Source organism: Taudactylus pleione, unplaced genomic scaffold (assembly GCF_031769625.1).
Source record: "Taudactylus pleione unplaced genomic scaffold, aTauple2 ptg000109l, whole genome shotgun sequence".
Taxonomy (NCBI): domain Eukaryota; kingdom Metazoa; phylum Chordata; class Amphibia; order Anura; family Myobatrachidae; genus Taudactylus; species Taudactylus pleione.
The window spans coordinates 11,615,178-11,631,108 of NW_028284511.1; the positions used below are offsets into that span (position 1 = coordinate 11,615,178).

Consider the following 15,931-nt stretch of genomic DNA (forward strand, 5'->3'; position numbering starts at 1 on the left):
AAGGTGAGCAGAATAAATTATAACCCTGGCCCTGAGCAAGGTACAGCAGGAGGGGAGCCACACCACCCTCCACAGGCAGGGTGTGAGAAGCGGCACCACAGATCAAAGATGGTCGCTCAGCATCCTACTGAGAGCAGAGCATGGAGTACTCTTGGCAGGCTGCCAAAGTAGGGAGCGCTCCAACAGAGTGGGGAGGGGTGAACGGGAAGTAGGTCCCTCACCATGGGCAACCATGTCAAGGATCCCTCTCCGTTAACTAACGGCACCCAGCTAGTCCCTGGTGGAGAACAGGGCCCTCACTGGTCCCTCCTCCCTCTGGTGACCCCCACACCGGGGGAGGAAACTGCCGCTTGTACTGATAGCTTCCCACAATGGAAAAAATGTGTTGTCAGATTCTTACAGGACATTCACTAGGATAAAGAATACTTTGTCTGATGACTGACTGGGTTTATTATGACCACTCCAAACCGAAGGTGAACTCAGGATGTTAGCATTGTAAAAACCAGGAATTAATATTTTTTTCCACACTGTATACATTTCTAGAACATAATATTCAGAATTTGTATATAATTAGATCATCCTTTTCTCTTTCGTCTGGGCTGGACCATGGGGTTGTAGGTGGGAAGATGACTTCAGTGTAATTTTAGTGCCTGTGGAGAGAGGCACGTTTTTTAGGGCTGCTCTGCAGCCCTGGTTTAGCTTACGGATTTTTTTCCTTTATTTGTAATGTTATGTTTATTTTTTACTATAGGTACTGCACGCTGCTTTTAGCAGCACACAGCTGGAGTGTAAAGCGGCAGGGAGAGCCGCATCTAAGGGGGGGATGGCGCTTAGCGCTGCCCCCATTCCACACACTCCGGTCTCTCTCTGGGCCCGGGGATAGCGCGCTGCTGTTACCTGGTAGAGATGCAGGCAGTCAGTGTGGTCCTGGATGGCGGGCGCCATCTTGCCGGGTTTCTTGTCGGCGGCTCCTGTGGGGAGAGCGCAGACTACAGACCGACAGCAACACCACACTGGACATGTTGATCTTGGAAGCTATGCAGTGTTGGGCCTGGTTAGCACTTAAATGGGAGACCACCTGGGAATACCAGGTGCTGTAGGTAAATGCGGGTCAGTCCAAGTGCTTTCCCCACTGAGGGAAGTAGCACTTGAGGGAGAAGCCTTAGGGCTTGCTCAGTATAGCGGGGGGAGGAGCTATGGACTGCTGGTTCCCCACGTTCTCCAGCGGCAGAATGGAGACTCCAGGGAGCTGTTCCTGTCTTTACAGTGGGACAAACCTGGCCAGCATGGAGGGAGGACAGAGAAATCTCAAGCTCCTTTCCCTCTGCGGGGTGCAGCTAAATATTTTACAGTTAATTCTTTCCTATGCCTGTTTGTATTCATTGCCGCGTGTGACATTTATTTATAAAGTCTTCAGTGTTTTTCTGGGCTCAGGGTAGCGCAGGAAGAGGGGCTCAAATGACGGAAGAATTAAAAAGGCACAGACTTTGGCAGGCTATGAAAACCAAGCCAAAGTCTGTGCCTGGAGCAGCATCTACTTTGCCAGGATAACCACGGACCTGCTGAGAGCCAGAGCCTATGCTTGCCCCACCTAATTGGGGTCTACTATGATCACTTTGGCTGACGAACTTGTCCAAAGAATTTACAATAGTTCGCTCTGAGATTCCCTACCGGTTGGGGGGGCCAATTTCCGCGGGGCAGCACAGATTGTGTAGTGGTTGGTATCCTGCCTCACAGCTCCGGGGCCGTGGGTTCGAGTCCCACTTTGTTCCTGGCTGTGTGGAGTTTGTATGTTCTCCCTGTGGTATTTTGGTTCTCTCACACACACTCCAAATATCACTTGTTTAGAGACTCTGGCCCTGATTCAGAGCCGCTCGCTCTGAATCAGGGCCGGGCTATTTTTTTTTTTTTTTGAACGACCACCGACAGCTACAGAAAGCGGCCAGGAAGATGGTGGCGATGGTCAAGACCATCGCGACCATCGGGCTTGCGACGAGACCCTTGTGGTAGGGTCTCGTGGCCGCAAGCCCCAGAGAGATTTCGGCTCTAACAGACCTGAAATCTTTCCCACTGACATCACTCGTGATGTCAGTGGGGCTGGCCCCAGATGGAGGCGTTCACATGGGAACGCCTCAGTTTGGGCAGCCACTCCTCTGGCCCGCCCACCAAAGGGGCATGCTGTCACTCAACATCAACAGCACGCCCCCTTTGTTGCGAGACCCGGAGCGACGGAGTGCCTGTCACTATGCGGGTCTCGCGCATGCGCACGACGGAGCCGGCACCTTCGTGCGCATGCGCACTGGCCCACCATCGATCCAGTTGCGAGCGCATAGCGCTTGCGACCGGATCTGAATCAGGTTCTCTGTGTGGGAAGCCATGCAAGACAGATAGCTGAGGGACTCGAAGGGCCCTTTTACCAGAATGATCCTTACAATATTTTCTGTTGGGTAGGAACGTTCTTTCTGTGCCAGTACTGGTCGCCATGTTTTGGGAGTCAGGGTTCCAGGGTAGTCTTGTGCCTCATGAGGTATCTTTTATAACTAGTACAGGTGCAAATGGTGAGTTCAGCAACTATTGAGTGACGTCTTGAGACATCTGGGTGCTAGGCAACATGGCTAGGGTGCCACCATGAACCTCAGGGTCCGCTGCCAGGACAGTGTTTTCGATATCTCAACGTCGCTCTTCCCCAGGGCGGCATGGGGGCATTGACCGAGCAATCGTTCCTATCCCCTCGACCTGGGTTTTTGTTCCAGTCCTGCCGCAGGCACAGAAACTTGTTTTCTGGTTCCTTTCTGGTTCGATTGCTGGAGGACCTTGAATCGTCGTGCCTCGAGCTCCACAGAGTGGGTAGTTCCATTCAGAGCCCACAGCATGGAGGCCAACTCATACCCGCTCTGTGTATGGAACGCATACCCTCACCGTTTTTGGCAGGTCGTCTTTCTTCCTCAGTCATTGATCGAATCTGCCCAGGCTGGGCCCTACCGTTCAGTGGAGCCCAGGCTCCTTGGGGTTTGCATCAGACTACGGGTTGTGATACCACGCATATTGCACTGAAGGTATTACAACTAGGCTCTTTTTGGATTTCAGATTGTGACGGATACTCGGGCGTCACAGTTACGAACCTTCCTAGGTCGCTGGTTTCACGACATTGCAGGGCCTTCCCTGTTTTCTTGTTGGCGCCTTCAGCTCCGAAAGTGGTCTTCGACATTTCTCTCCAGCGGGGTTTTGTCGCTTGGGGTGGCCAGCGCACGACCCTTATTGACCTTGGTCTCATCCATTCTGTGGGTGCCTTGTCAGTCGCTCTTGCGGAGCATTTGCTTTTTGGGCATGAGACTCTCCACTTAGCGACCATTCATTGGACATAGGTCACTCGCGGGAATTCCATTGGGTAAGTCTCCAGCCTTGTAAGGGTTGCTCGGCATTCCTCTAGTCTAGGTTGCTGGTGGGGTCCAACCGCACTCCTCACTCTCATTCAGTGACTGTTTTCCGGTACTCTCCTCTAGGTCTGTTCCTGGGTCCCTACTGGATGGGTTTGTGGTACCCGAGGACATAAAAGTCTCCTGGACTATGGGGCCGTGACGCTGCCTTTAGGACTCTAGGGCCGTTGGGTAGCCGTCCACAATGGCTCGAGCACTGAACCAATTTTCTGCCTCTCTTGGGGGCCGGCAGGTTTGTAGGTGGTCAAACAACTGCACAGTGGCAAATGTAAGTCATCTGGGGGGACCCTAGAGCGCTGAAACTCAGCGGTAATAATGCCTGTAATGGGATAGGGGACAGCGGACTTCCTCTCAGGGCAGTGGTCTCGCTATGCAGGGGTCTTTCTGACGTTCGCTGGTTAGGTCTTCTGCGAGAAGATCTTGGGGCCTCTCGGCACGTCTTCAAGACTTCACGTCTTCATACCCTGTCTGAACAGGGTATCTGCTGGTTCTGCAGAGAATGCCTTGACTGTTCCGTGCAGGTTTCAGCTAGCGAGTCGGTTCTGCCGTCCCCACTCTGACCTATGGTTCTCCAGGTGCATAAAGCCTTCCCGTATACGGGTAATCCTGGAGGCTCTGTCATGATGTGGGGACATTCTCAGGCAGCCGGTATGTCCTGGATTGGGTCTTCCACTTCACCAGTCCTGCTGCTACATGGTTCATTGTTTCTACACAGGGACCTTCGTTCGTTGGTTTTCCCGATCTGGCCTTTGGTGACCAGGGGTTGGAAAGCTTATATCTCTCATTTCCTCTGAATTGGGAAACTGTTTTTGGTAGGGGTGGATTACAAGTTTTCACTTCTCACATTCCTTGGCCTTCCTTCACGTGAGTTTGGAGGCCGGCTGACTACTACTTTTTGTGATTATACTGGCTTTGGCCCGGTCACTTTATTTTGGGTGACGTTGGCCTTTTCTTCCGAAGGTCCAATTCCTTGTTACTAGTTATGCTGCGTATTTAGACACCGTTTCATCCGCAGGTGGGGCCGTGGACTCTGACTTTGTTCCTGTCGGCTCTCACACAAGCGGCATTGGTGTTGGAGCGTTAAGCTGGTCTTCGGTTAGTTGCTTCTGAGCTAGTCTACCTTATGGCTATTGCCTTCAGTTGGCATGGTTTCGTGTTGGCATTCCCAAGTCACCTTTTTTCTCCTCTTCCATGAGGATGGCGTGGTGCTCTGTACAGTTTTTTTTTTTTACACAAGCCGACTCTTGTTTCGGCCTTTCTTCCAACAGGAGGTTGTCTTTCTTTGTCCTTTGGCGACTTCCTGGGACTAGGGCGAGATGGCTTTGCTAGCCACACTGTTCTCTGCGGCTGCTTTTGTAGCGCATTAGGGGGTTGACCAGCTACTCAGCAGACCCCTGCGTATTGGATCCACTCGGGCATCAATCATGCCTCTTCTGGAGCGGGACGACCACCACCAGACCAGGTGTCAGAACCTTTTGCCAGGGCGTCTGTTTTCTGAGGGGCAGTGCAACCCAAGACCAGCAGCACAGTCCGTTCTACAGTTCTCCGGTCTCCTGCCCACGTTTGCTCATTTTTCAGCGTTCAGGTTTCTTGCCTCTGGCGGCACCCTCTGGGGTCATACAGTTCTCCGGTCAGGTCGCCTGAGCGTTCCCTCCCCTGGGGGCGGCTTTTGAACATCCCCATGGTCCAGTGTCCCCCAGCCCAGACGAAAGAGAAAAGAGGATTTTTGGGTACTTACCATTGAATCCTTTTCTCTGAATCAGGCTGGGGGACACTGCATTCCCTCCCTCACACTCAGCTGTATTGAGTATGAGTTATGATTTGGGTCATATTGACCGTCAATTTAAGTTTTATTTTTCGGTGTGACAGTGTCACTGAGTATTGCTTCTCCTTACCAGGCACTTTTGAAGTTTTACTGAAGTCATGGGTTGCAGAGGGGAGGAGTTATAGATTTCAGTGTTAGTGCCAAATCCACACCTTCCCACCTACAACCCCATGGTCCAGTGTCCCCCAGCCTGACTCAACGGTGAGTACCCAAAAATCCTCTTTTCTGTAGATTTACCTTTTTATCAGAGTGTAATCACTACCTAACTGACATAACGTGACTTTTACAAACTCGCCTTCTGCACAGCTTTACGCAGGATCTCTTTATATTCATCCTTTGTGATTTCCCTCTTCTGGTAAAATGGTTTGATCGCCAGCTTGACCTCTTCCACCGCTCGTTCTTGCATGTGAAGCTTCTTCATGTACTGTAAAGGAAAACCACAGAAAGCATGTTGCTAAGCGGAGCATAAATTACACACTGTTTTTTTTTTTTGTATGTTTGGTTTGTTTTGCAAGTGAGCATAAGGAATGTGAGAAACATAAATGCGCCCCAATAAAATAGGGTTACGTTTTAAACTTACAACATACCATTTAAAATTTAAGAACGCGAGCAGTACAAAAGTTAAAAGTAAAAATGAAAGTCAAAAAGAGAATGACAAACATAAATTATCTTGTAAGTATATACCTTGTGGAATTTACAAATACTAACAAGGGTGATTTATTGGTTGCTATATACTACTGTGACAAATTTTGTACTATTCCAGCTTTTTGTGGGACAGAATTTACATGCTTACTGACATCACATCATACTATGTATATTGCATACTATACCTATGTAGACCGAATATTATGAGTAAGACAGTAGATTCAACAAAAAAGCAGCAAATGCGAAATGCGTGTCACTAGATGGGCTCACCTCTATAGACCACTAATACCCCTTTTACACCAAAGTCCCGGGTCTGACCCGGATCTGGAATACTGTTCCAACCTGGATAAGACCCTTCACACTGCGGCGCCAACCCGGGTTATCCCCGGGTCGGCACCGTTCACACTAGACCCTGGTTTGCAGTGAGCAGGGTCTTCCGGCGTTGAAGTGGACGCTTGGAGATGATGTAATCTCCAAGCGCCACTGAAGCCGGCCAATCAGGCGGAATGCACCACGACCCAGGTCATTGTGACCCGGATCGTGCCATTTACCCTGCAGGGTGACACTGGAATGACCCATGTCCAAGCTTGCAAGCAGTGTTGGATCCCCGAATCACTGGACCCGGGTTGATCAGTTTACACTAACAGAAATCTGGTTTGGATGCGCGTTCACGTGCAAAAACCCGTGATTATCATGTCAGTGTAAAAGGGGTATTACCTTTAGTATAAGCAAAAAATTATTGTTGTGAATGCAAATATATTAATGTGACCTGCTGCCAGCACTTATGGGCATAAGACAGTGTTGGCTAACCTTGACACTCCAGCTGTTATGGAACTACATAACCCAGCATGCACTGCTACAGTTTTGCTATTAGGGCATGCTGGGATATATAGTTCCACAACAGCTGGAGTGTCAAGGTTAGCCAACACTGGCATAAGAGAATAACCGTTGTTTAATTGATTAATACGGCAGCTATTACATCTCATATGCGGCCCAAGTTGATGGCGTACTGACCGGCAGGTGATTAGCCAGACCGTGGGGAAGATGTACAAGCCTTGGAGAGTGATAAAGTAGAACATGATAAAGAACCAACTAATCTCCTAACTGTCAGGTTACAGGATGGGTTTAAAAAAAAATCAGTTAGGAGCGGATTGGTTGGTATTTTATCTCTTCTCCACTTTATCACTTTCCAAGGCTTAGTACATCTCCCCCAGTGTGTTTATCGAAAACAGCACCTCTACTAATTTACTAAAGGATTACCGTGCAGTAGGAATATCCTCTGAAGGCTCTGTGGACTCAGGCCCTGATTCAGAGCCGGACGCTCTGGCAGAGCGCTCGCTCTGAATCAGGGCCGTCGTCCTTGTTTTTCGCTCTGAATCAGGGCCGTCGTCCTTGTTTTTCAGAGCGGCCTCCTGGCCACTCGCATAGCTGTGGGTGACCACCCATAGATATAGCGAGCGGCCAGGAAGATGGTCGTGATGATCAAGCCCATTGCGACCATTGGGCTTGCGATGAGGCCCTTGTGGTAGGGTTTCGTTGTCGCAAGCCCTAGAGTGCTTTCGGCTCTACCAGAGCCGAAAGCACTCCCACTGACATCACTTGTGATGTCAGTGGGGCCGGCCCCAGACGGTAGGCGTTCCCATGGGAATGCCTCCGTCTGGGCAGCCACGCCCCTGGCCCACCCACCAAAGGGGGCGTGCTGTCACTCAACATCGACAGCACGCCCCTTTTGGTACGAGACCCGGAGCGACGGTTTGCCTGTTGCTATCTGGGTCTCGTGCATGCGCACGACGAAGCTGGCTCCGTCATGCGCATGCGCACTGGGCCACCATCGACCCACTCGTGTGTGTGTGTACACTATCTCTCTCTTCTTTTGGCTAAATGGTCAGAGCTGATCTTAGATGATGTCTATGTTTAAATTGCCAGATTTTAGTTTAGAATGTGTACATCTCTTTAGAAGTTCACAATGGACAAGTAAATATACATTTGTGCGTTTCCCTGAGCTGCAACTCCCACAAATCCAAGCATCTGCATACATAGATGCAGCATCGGACGCCGATCCTTTGACAATCGGCCACCAGAGTAACCCTTTGGTTGCGCAGAATGGCCACATGTACTGAGACGCTGATGCCATATTTACTGCATACAGGATCGCAGATGCAGGATGAGACGCCCCTGAAAACATTGCAACACGCCTACATTCTTTGCACACACTCCCCATTACCTCCCGCAATGCTCTATCACACTACGAGTAAATGGTCTCTGCGAGCCACTACGATAATGTACCTGGACGCATGCGCAGTGCGACTTAGATGTACATGCACTGTTTATTGATAATCGCTCAACTGAAAACATATCGACAACTCAGGCACTACTGTATATTACTGTATTTAACTAGATAATACATTTCCTTATATTGTGGTCAATGGGCCTGATTCAGCATGAATCACAACGGCAAAAGCATACGTAGACGGTCAATTGTTGCGTACTGCGCATGCATTGCAGTGCGTGAAGACATTACTGCAACCCTTAAGCTTGAAAAAGTTCTAGGATAGGGACGAAACATGTTGCTGTCCATTGTTGTGCTGATGTACCGGAGTTATACCTGAATTGCCTTTTTTTGTCCCGTACAGGCTTACTGATTTCAGGTGCGGGGAGTTCCCTAAAGCCATGACCATGCTACTACATATGTGGTGAGAATATCAACGTCACCAGCTGAGTGCTCAGAGACACCTGCGATACAAACATCTACTCTTGGAGCCTGTCGGGGAGTCCCATAGCCGCAGCGGAATCCGGCGGCTTGTGCCCGATATGGTGTTCACTTGACCGTACCGAGGGATAACATAAGGCATTACCTTTCAAAAAAACAAACAAACAAAAAAAGCACCATTGGCCTTACCTGATTACACTTGTCACTCCAGCTACTTCCTGCACACATCTGCACCGTATCACCATTCAACAAGTCCCTACACACACCTGCACCGCATTACCTTTCAAACACATCATTGGCCCATTATGATTACACTTACCACTCCAGCAAGTCCCTGCACACACCTGCACCGCATTACCTTTCAAACACACTATTGGCCTAATCTGATCACACTTATCACTCCAGCTAGTTCCTGCACCGCATCACCAATCAGCAAGTCCCTGCACACACCTGCACCGCATTACCTCTCAAACACACCATTGGCCTAATACGATTACACTTACCACTCCAGCTAGTCCTTGCACACACCTGCACCGCATGACCAATCAGCAAGTCCCTGCACACACCCCCACCCCCGGAAGTGCCCTACATAAGAACCTCAGAAGCATTGATCCTCTCACACCTCCTTGAAGAAGGCACCTGTGCCGAAACGCGTTGGTGACCCTCACATCAAACCCGACACCGATCCAGGCTGACCTCCACTAAAGATCCCCACCAGGGACCACCAGTGCAGAAAGCTCTCAGCCCACCCGCCTGCTGGTCCGCACCGCTCACACCTCCAGTGACCGGCTCCACCCCGGACCAGCCTCTCTCCCCCCCTGCTCCCAGGCGTGCTCAGCAACTGACTCCTGGCCAGGGGTGTCTCCACCGTCGATCCCCATTTCCACGAGGGACCGTCAGTAATAAGTCCGCCCAGCCAACATCGCCAGTGACCAGCTCCATCCCGGTCACACTTTCCAAATCACACAATCCCTAAAAATGAGGACACTTAAATTACACAGGTTCCAGGGCTGGATCTAGTGGAAATTGGCAGTCTGCCAAAAACCTGTGTGAAAGCTGCAAAAGTATCCTTTTAACCTCACAGACTGAGCAAGTGCCAAATCTTATGACTTATGCAAGTTCATATTAAATCCAGAGCTAGTGCTTTTAAAGTGACCCTCATATATTAGGCAGCCCTCTGTTTGCATGCAAGGGCATATCCTAGAACTTTGGGGGCCACATAGCAGGATCTTACAAAAAAATCCCAGGATGCATACTGTTTATTAACCCAGGGGACCAATCCCAACACACAGTTACTGTACCACTATATTTCAACTTTATGATATTTACTACTGTTTGATTAACCGTTTTGCCATTCATTGTCCAAATATCATCAGTCCTGTGCGGAATTCCAAAGCCTTCTAAGGTCACAAGCAGGGAACAAGAGCTATATAAATGTCTTCACTACTCACACACAACAAGGACATGAGAAGAACAGTAATTATAGTCACTTTGTATTTTTTCATTATTGTTGTCACTTGAAATTGACAAAGCACAAAGGAGAACTTTAAAAGGATGACTGTTAAAACAAAAAATGTAACCATGGAGAGAAAATATATTGGGCTCCATTTTACAACGAAGCATAACCCCTTAAGCACTCGCTAAAGTATTAGGACTTCCTTTCTGCATTTAACAAACACTGTTTGTCCCAGCATCGTTCTCGCCATCTTTAGATAGTGAGAGCAATGCGGTCCCCATTGATGGCAATGGGGACCCGGTGCTGCCTTTCCAGCTTCAGCGAAGCCTTCCAGGCACTGCCGGGTTCCCGTGTCATGCACATGCGCAGACGGGCTGTAATTTCATAAGACTCCCGTCGCTAGCCCAGCGGAGGACCTCGCACAGGAGGAGGACTACGCTGGACCTCGCCGCAGGGGTAAGTATTGGTAAATACCAGTGGATTTTTCATTTGTATCAGTGATACTAAACTTATTATTAAAACTCCTCTCACGTCTTTAGTACAGTTCAATGTTACAGGTCATACATGACATAAAAGCGGATTCTGAAGGAACATCACTGGCACTGACTCTGTTCCTACATGAGTCAACCAATATACTGACGTGATCTTATACAGTGCATCCGGAAAGTATTCACAATGCTTAATTTTTTCCACATTTTGTTATGTAACAGCCTTATTCCTAAATGGAATAAATTAATTTCTGTCCTCAAAATTCTACACACGATACCCCATAATGACATCGTGTAAAACTTGACTATCTAGAGGAAGTAAAAGTCAGAACACGGTTTCCGTAGGTGAACCTGCGGAAGGATCATTATTTGCTAGCACCGGGCGTTTTTTTTGCATCTTTTTTCGCCGAAAATGCATCCAAGTTGCAAAAAGATGAGATTAGACTGTGCTGATTAATTTGATATGCCACACTTGTATATCTGTGTGTGACTGAGTCTCTGAAGCTGTATATGAAGTTCTACAATGTAGTGGCCGAAGCTTTCTTCATTTCAAGTTCTGTTGTGCGTCATATACAGGCTCAGGAGCACACAGATATACAAGTGTCACATATCAAAATTATCAGCACAATCTTTTGGTACGTTAAAAGATGCCTGACACTAGCAGAGTAGCATGGGACCTGTCAACTCTCTCACAGCAGGCAAGTCGCACTGCGAGGCGTATTGAGGCTATGCATGAGGACACATCTGTACATTTCTACATAGCAAAGCTGTCACTCAAGCTCTACCTGCTAAGTTATAGAAGCACCTTCCTAACAAGGCTACCTGCTGTAAGGTAGCACAACAAAGCATAGACATTTCAATTGTTTTAGATAGACAGACTATATATAGAGATATCTATAGAAAATATATATATATATATATATATATATATATATATATATATATATATATATATATATATATATATATATATAGAGAGAGAGAGAGAGAGAGAGAGAGAGAGAGAGCGCTATCTCTCTCTCTCGCTCTCTCTCTCTCTATATATATATATAGCAAAAGAGCCTATTTTGGGTATTCTCTGCTTTGCTTTACATTACAATTCTAGTGGATTTATTTTCTCATACAAAATGCATAGAAACCATCCTAATCTTAAACCACGTATCCACTAGACAATAAGTTGAACGATAACGATATCGTTCATCGTCCAGTGGATATGCAGTCAACAACCAGCGTTGCGCGTTCCCGCTGGTCGTTGACGAAATCTTTCATCCCCCAGTACTTGCAGGGTGACCTGACGATATCATCAGGTTCTGCAAGTACGGGGATGAGGGTGACGTCACTGAACGATATCGTGAATTATATTGTTCAGTGTGGGTGCTCTATGTCGTTAATGACATCAAGAACATCACTGCCGGGGAAACACTAGACCAGTAGTCTCCAACCTGTAGCTCGCGAGCTACCGGTTGCTCGTGGTCTTAATTTTGGTAGCTCACCTAGCTGCAGTACTGCCGAGTAAACTAGGTGGAAGTGACCTCTGACGCATGCTCCCCCGTGGTGTCGACGCCATGGGTGGAGCCACAGGGAAGCACGTCGGGTGATTGCCGCAGCTGTGCTTCCCTGTAATTCCACCCACAGCGTTTACGCTATGGCGGAGCAAGTGACTCTCGCCCAGCCCTCCCGGAAAATCACACAGCAGCCATGCCTATACAGTATATTTTGCTCTTCTACTGCACGTACCTCCTTGGAGCCGTAATTAACAGTGAAATGTGCCAGTGCTTACATTTTATTTACAGACTACAACAATATCACTGTAATAATTAAATGCATGGTTATCTTCTATGAAACTTTCTAAAATTTTTCCTTATAGGACCTTCACTTGTTCTGTTATTAGCCAGATTTTTTTTCTACAATGTTAGTAGCTCTTCAGTAGGTTTCATTTTACTAAAGTAGCTCACACCTCAATTAAGGTTGGCGACCACTGCACTAGACTATATCGCTCATGGAGTATATCGTCAAGTGAATACCCGCCTTTATAGTAATTTAGCAAGGGGTGAGGGATGTCTATATGTTCTAGACAGTGAAAATGACGACAAGTAGAAGCAGATGCAGTTATGTTGAACCCAACATGTCGATATGGTAGTAATGCGATGTAAAGCACTGTAACCATGTCGACTTTAGAACTTAAAACATGATGGTAAATCATTAAGTTTAACGTTCTAAAGCCGAAACGATTACAATGCTTTACATCGCATTACTACCATATCGGCATTTATTTATTAAGTGATAACTTTTACACAGCGCTGTACATTGATGGTATCGTGACATGACACAAACAAATTATATACAAAGGCATATAACCGGTTATAAGCTCAATTGGGCAGAGCCATATTTACCTTCGTAGAGATGTGGGAATACATATGATAGTAAATGACAATTGTTAACAGTAATGCAGTCATAGATAGATGGCATTTGACCAGAAAATGTCATTCTTCTAATGCCGAAGCACAAAAGAGCCTATTTTGGGTATTCTCTGCCACTCTCTAAAATAAATACTCACAGGGAAATCACCAACACAAAGCGGCATCACCAAAAAGCCCATTTTCCTGGATAGGGGCAGCATAACCCCAAAGTACCAGCAAATAGGAGCAGTTAAGAATAAGGTCTACCGCTTGTATTTTGGTATAGGGTTAACATTTTTACAAATACTAGATTATAGCAGAATTGTTTGTCTGTTTTATCATCAAACTTTAGTTTCTGAAAATAAATAAATAAAATAAGTGAAAATATATGACAAAAAGTGAAAGTAGTAATAGTGAAAAGAGGAGAAAGGGGATTGGATTTTCCCAATCCTAATGTGCTCCGATAGGCACTTCCCATGTCCTACCTCTTCATTCTTAGCCTTCTCTCCTTTCACTGGTTTTGATTTTCCTTTACCTTTACCTAGAGAAATAGGAAACAAAGAACAAGACAGTGTATAACCAAGTACCAATATTGAGAAACAAGGCTGCAGTAATGACTGAATGACATCAGAAATGGCCATTGCCCACTACTCTTCTGTAATGGACAGAAGTAAGCTGACTGGTATTGGTGTCACAGAGCTTTCCATATATACAGTTTTTAAAAGGTCACAGTCAATTCCAGCTCAATAAAGACAATTCTAATGTGGGGTACACACTTGGACGACGTACCCATTTTGGGAAGCATACACACCTACCAATCGGACGCACGATAAGAAGAACCAGTTATGTTTGGTTCCTATGGCCAGCATATGGGTCGGTGGTTTGATCATGTGTACACATAAGCAGATGAGAACGACATATCTTATCTGCCGTGTACAGCACGGCCAATGCAATAGATCTGTGAAAGAAGTAGTTCACAGATGTATCGTGTGTACTCAAGGGCTGAGGCACTAATATCGATAGTCAGCTGTACTCACAATATATCGCCTAGTGTGTACCCCAGCATTACTCAACATAATTATTTGGTACTACTAATCAATTACATTCCTTCTCTCACTCTGATGTACCTTTAATTACTAGGTGCTTAGTGCTCAACTGTAAAAGGGATTTTTTATTTTATTTCTTTTAACGGTTAATAAAAAAAAATATATTTTTAATACTTGATGCATTACTGCATCATACAATTTACACTTTGAATATTCTAATCAATTACACGGAGAACTAGAATACTGAACCAACAGATATTCTGGTATGGAAAAGTTTGACCGTAGAGCTCTAAATTAAAATTTGTTTTAAATCATAACATTTATATCCACATTAATGAGATTATTATTAGAACAGAATTGCATGACAACTTATTGAACAGAATATTTCTAAATAAGAAATGTCAGTATTCATCTTGTAGCTTAACCATAAAATTGCTCTATTTGTTTTAACGCTTAATTAAATCAAATTACCCCACACACCCCTTCTTACTACTAAACGTCATCACTAAAGCTAGGTACACACTAAACGGATTATCTGTCCAGTCTGATTTTGTTGGAACGAAAATCTGGTAATGTATGGGAGCAAATGACAATTAACCATTGGCTCCTAAACGCTAGAAAAAGGACAAACACAATAATTCGGACAAACAGTTTAAAGCGAACGGATTTAACCAATTTGTCTAAACGACCATTTTTGTCTGTTTTCCAGTGTTTGGGAACAAATATTCGATTGTCATTTACTCCCATACCTTAACAGATTTTCGTTCCAACTTGTCAGATTGGACAGATAATCTTATAGTGTATAAGCAATTGTGTCCTGCTTTCTTTCTGTGTCTGGGTGCTCACATGTCCCTATGTTGGGTCAGTAGCGCACGCCCTCTCAGCGAAGAAGAGCGGTCATCACCGAAAAGGACCTTGCTAAAAGTGCTACAAAACTAGGATTTTGCACTTTGATTCATTTACATTTGTGAACCCTTTTTTTTTTTTTTTAAATTTGGACTTTTGACTTGAGATGTAAAATAGTTCTTCTCTATACCTAAGAAAACAAGACTGCTGAGGATGAGTGAGGAGGTCACATATAAACCTTTACCTCCCTTTTGCGGACAGATGTCACAATCATGTATATGTGATGACTGGATGATAAAGACTGTCCAATTGCTATTCAGTTTCCCTAAATCTCCCTGATAATGCTATTATCCTTTGAGCGACATCTGTTTCAAAGTGATCAGTAGATTAGCATGTACACACATGGCATAAATATAGGTCCATGGCCATAAAATACAGGTAGAAATGTCATAGGAGTTAGTAAAGTTTCTCATCAGAATTAGGGAAAGTTACAAAAACATCCCAGATGGCAAAGTGCTGATCAGGTGGGTATCTCAGCTTTAGCCAGATAACTTACCTCAGCACGTTACCCTTTTAGTGAGGGTAGACACGGAGAGCATCTGCCCCTAGAGTCAACACTTCAGAGAGAGGCCCATTTATGTAAACTCAGTCTTTCCATAGGCAGGGTTGTACTGATCCTGTCTCTGCTTCTGGGAAGCAGCTTATATCATCTGTAATTGCCGCCACAGTGCATTCTGGGAAACCTGAAGTCTTTCCCATTCCAACGTCTCACAGCCTCCTGCTGCTGCTGTTGGTGTATGAGCGCCAGTGGCGAATTTAAACTTTACTTTTAGGGGGGGGCGGTTTCTGTGCACTGGACCCCACTGCCCCCCAATAATATACCCCACAGAGCAGGCTCCCCATAGTCCCACATGTGCACCAGATCCTCCTCCTGGCCCCCAATGACTTACGGCACTCTGCAAAAAAAAGTGAGACAGACAGGATAAGACGAGTCTGCAACTCTTCAATTATCCAATCTCAGGCCAGTGTGCTCTTTAGTGTCACTCCTCACTGCACATGTCAGAGATCTGCCACTTTGG

At 46.2% G+C, this 15,931-nt stretch overlaps 1 protein-coding gene across 2 annotated transcripts in view; it reads right to left on the reverse strand.

The window, feature by feature from the left end:
• The window catches only part of PHRF1 (PHD and ring finger domains 1), a 94,344-nt gene that overhangs the window by 14,504 nt on the left and 63,909 nt on the right, over positions 1-15,931 (reverse strand). For both annotated transcript variants that reach the window (XM_088471006.1, XM_088471007.1), the window contains exons 18-19: positions 13,446-13,501; positions 5,558-5,686 (exon numbers count right to left, since the gene is read on the reverse strand). In XM_088471006.1, the coding sequence (XP_088327132.1) occupies positions 5,558-5,686; positions 13,446-13,501 (185 nt within the window). The remainder of the gene's footprint in view (positions 1-5,557; positions 5,687-13,445; positions 13,502-15,931) is intronic.